The sequence below is a fragment of the Trichechus manatus genome, unplaced genomic scaffold (assembly GCF_000243295.1).
Source record: "Trichechus manatus latirostris isolate Lorelei unplaced genomic scaffold, TriManLat1.0 scaffold00024, whole genome shotgun sequence".
In the NCBI taxonomy this organism is placed as follows: Eukaryota; Metazoa; Chordata; class Mammalia; order Sirenia; family Trichechidae; genus Trichechus; species Trichechus manatus.
Window position 1 is genome coordinate 2,838,569 of NW_004443960.1, and position 1,277 is coordinate 2,839,845.

The 1,277-nt window shown below is 47.6% G+C and overlaps 1 protein-coding gene across 1 annotated transcript; it reads left to right on the forward strand.

The window, feature by feature from the left end:
* The first annotated feature begins 329 nt into the window (after positions 1 to 329).
* On the forward strand, positions 330 to 1,277 carry LOC105756110 (olfactory receptor 1F1-like). Its single transcript, XM_012554612.2, has one exon. It carries the CDS (start codon positions 330 to 332, stop codon positions 1,275 to 1,277), a length of 948 nt encoding a protein of 315 aa, XP_012410066.2.

Sequence of the window (1,277 nt, forward strand, 5' to 3'; positions counted from 1 at the left end):
TAAACATTTAGTTGAAAAAATTCATGGTAATGGTAGAAAGCTGAAACAGTATAAAAGGATCTACAGAGAAAAACACTGTCACAATCTTTTGAGCATCCTTCCAGAGGTACTATGTATGCATAAGTATTTGTATTGATTTTGCTGGTGAAAAAATGGAGCCTCAGAGACATCCAGTAGCTGGCTGAAACCCCCAGGAAGAAAAATCCTAATGATTTACCTATGTCACACAGAGATTTCTCATTGTGGTCTTCTTAATTGTCCCACCTCAATCATCCTTTTCCAGGTTTTAAAATTTATCCTGTCTTGTCTACATCTGGACTCAGGTCCTGATGCCCATGGGCAGAGAAAACCAGTCGAGTGTCTCCGAGTTCCTCCTCCTGGGGCTCTCCAGGCAGCCCCAGCTGCAGCAGCTCCTCTTCGTGCTCTTCCTGAGCATGTACCTGGCCACAGTCCTGGGAAACCTGCTCATCATCCTGGCCATCAGTGCAGATTCCCGCCTTCACACCCCCATGTTCTTCTTCATCAGCAACCTCTCCTTCGTGGACGTCTGCTTCACTTCCACCACTGTCCCCAAGATGCTGGTCAACCATGTACTCGGGAGTCAGACCATCTCCTTTCCTGGCTGTCTCACACAGATGTATTTTCTTTTTATGTTCGTGGACACGGACAATTTCCTCCTGGCTGTGATGGCCTATGACCGCTTTGCTGCTGTGTGCCACCCCTTACACTACGCAACAAAGATGACCTCTCAGCTCTGTGCCCTACTGGTTGCTGGGTCGTGGGTCATTGCTAACATGAATGTCGTCTTGCATACCTTGCTGATGGCTCGCCTTTCATTCTGTGCAGACAACAAAATCTCCCATTTCTTCTGTGATGTGACTCCTCTCCTGAGACTCTCCTGCTCCGACACACACCTCAATGAGATGATAATTCTTACTGAAGGGGCCCTGATAATGATCACCCCATTTGTTTGCATTCTGGTTTCCTACATTTGCATCACCTCTGCTGTCCTGAGAGTCCCATCCAAAAAGGGAAGATGGAAAGTCTTTTCCACCTGTGGCTCCCACCTGGCTGTGGTTTCCCTCTTCTATGGCACCATCATTGCTGTGTATTTCAACCCTTCATCCTCCCACTCAGCTGAGAAAGACACCGCAGCTACTGTGTTGTACACAGTGGTGACCCCTATGCTGAATCCTTTCATTTACAGCCTGAGGAACAAGGACATGAAAGGGGCCCTAAGAAAAGTGATTGGCAGAGAGAGGTTTTCTACCCGATGA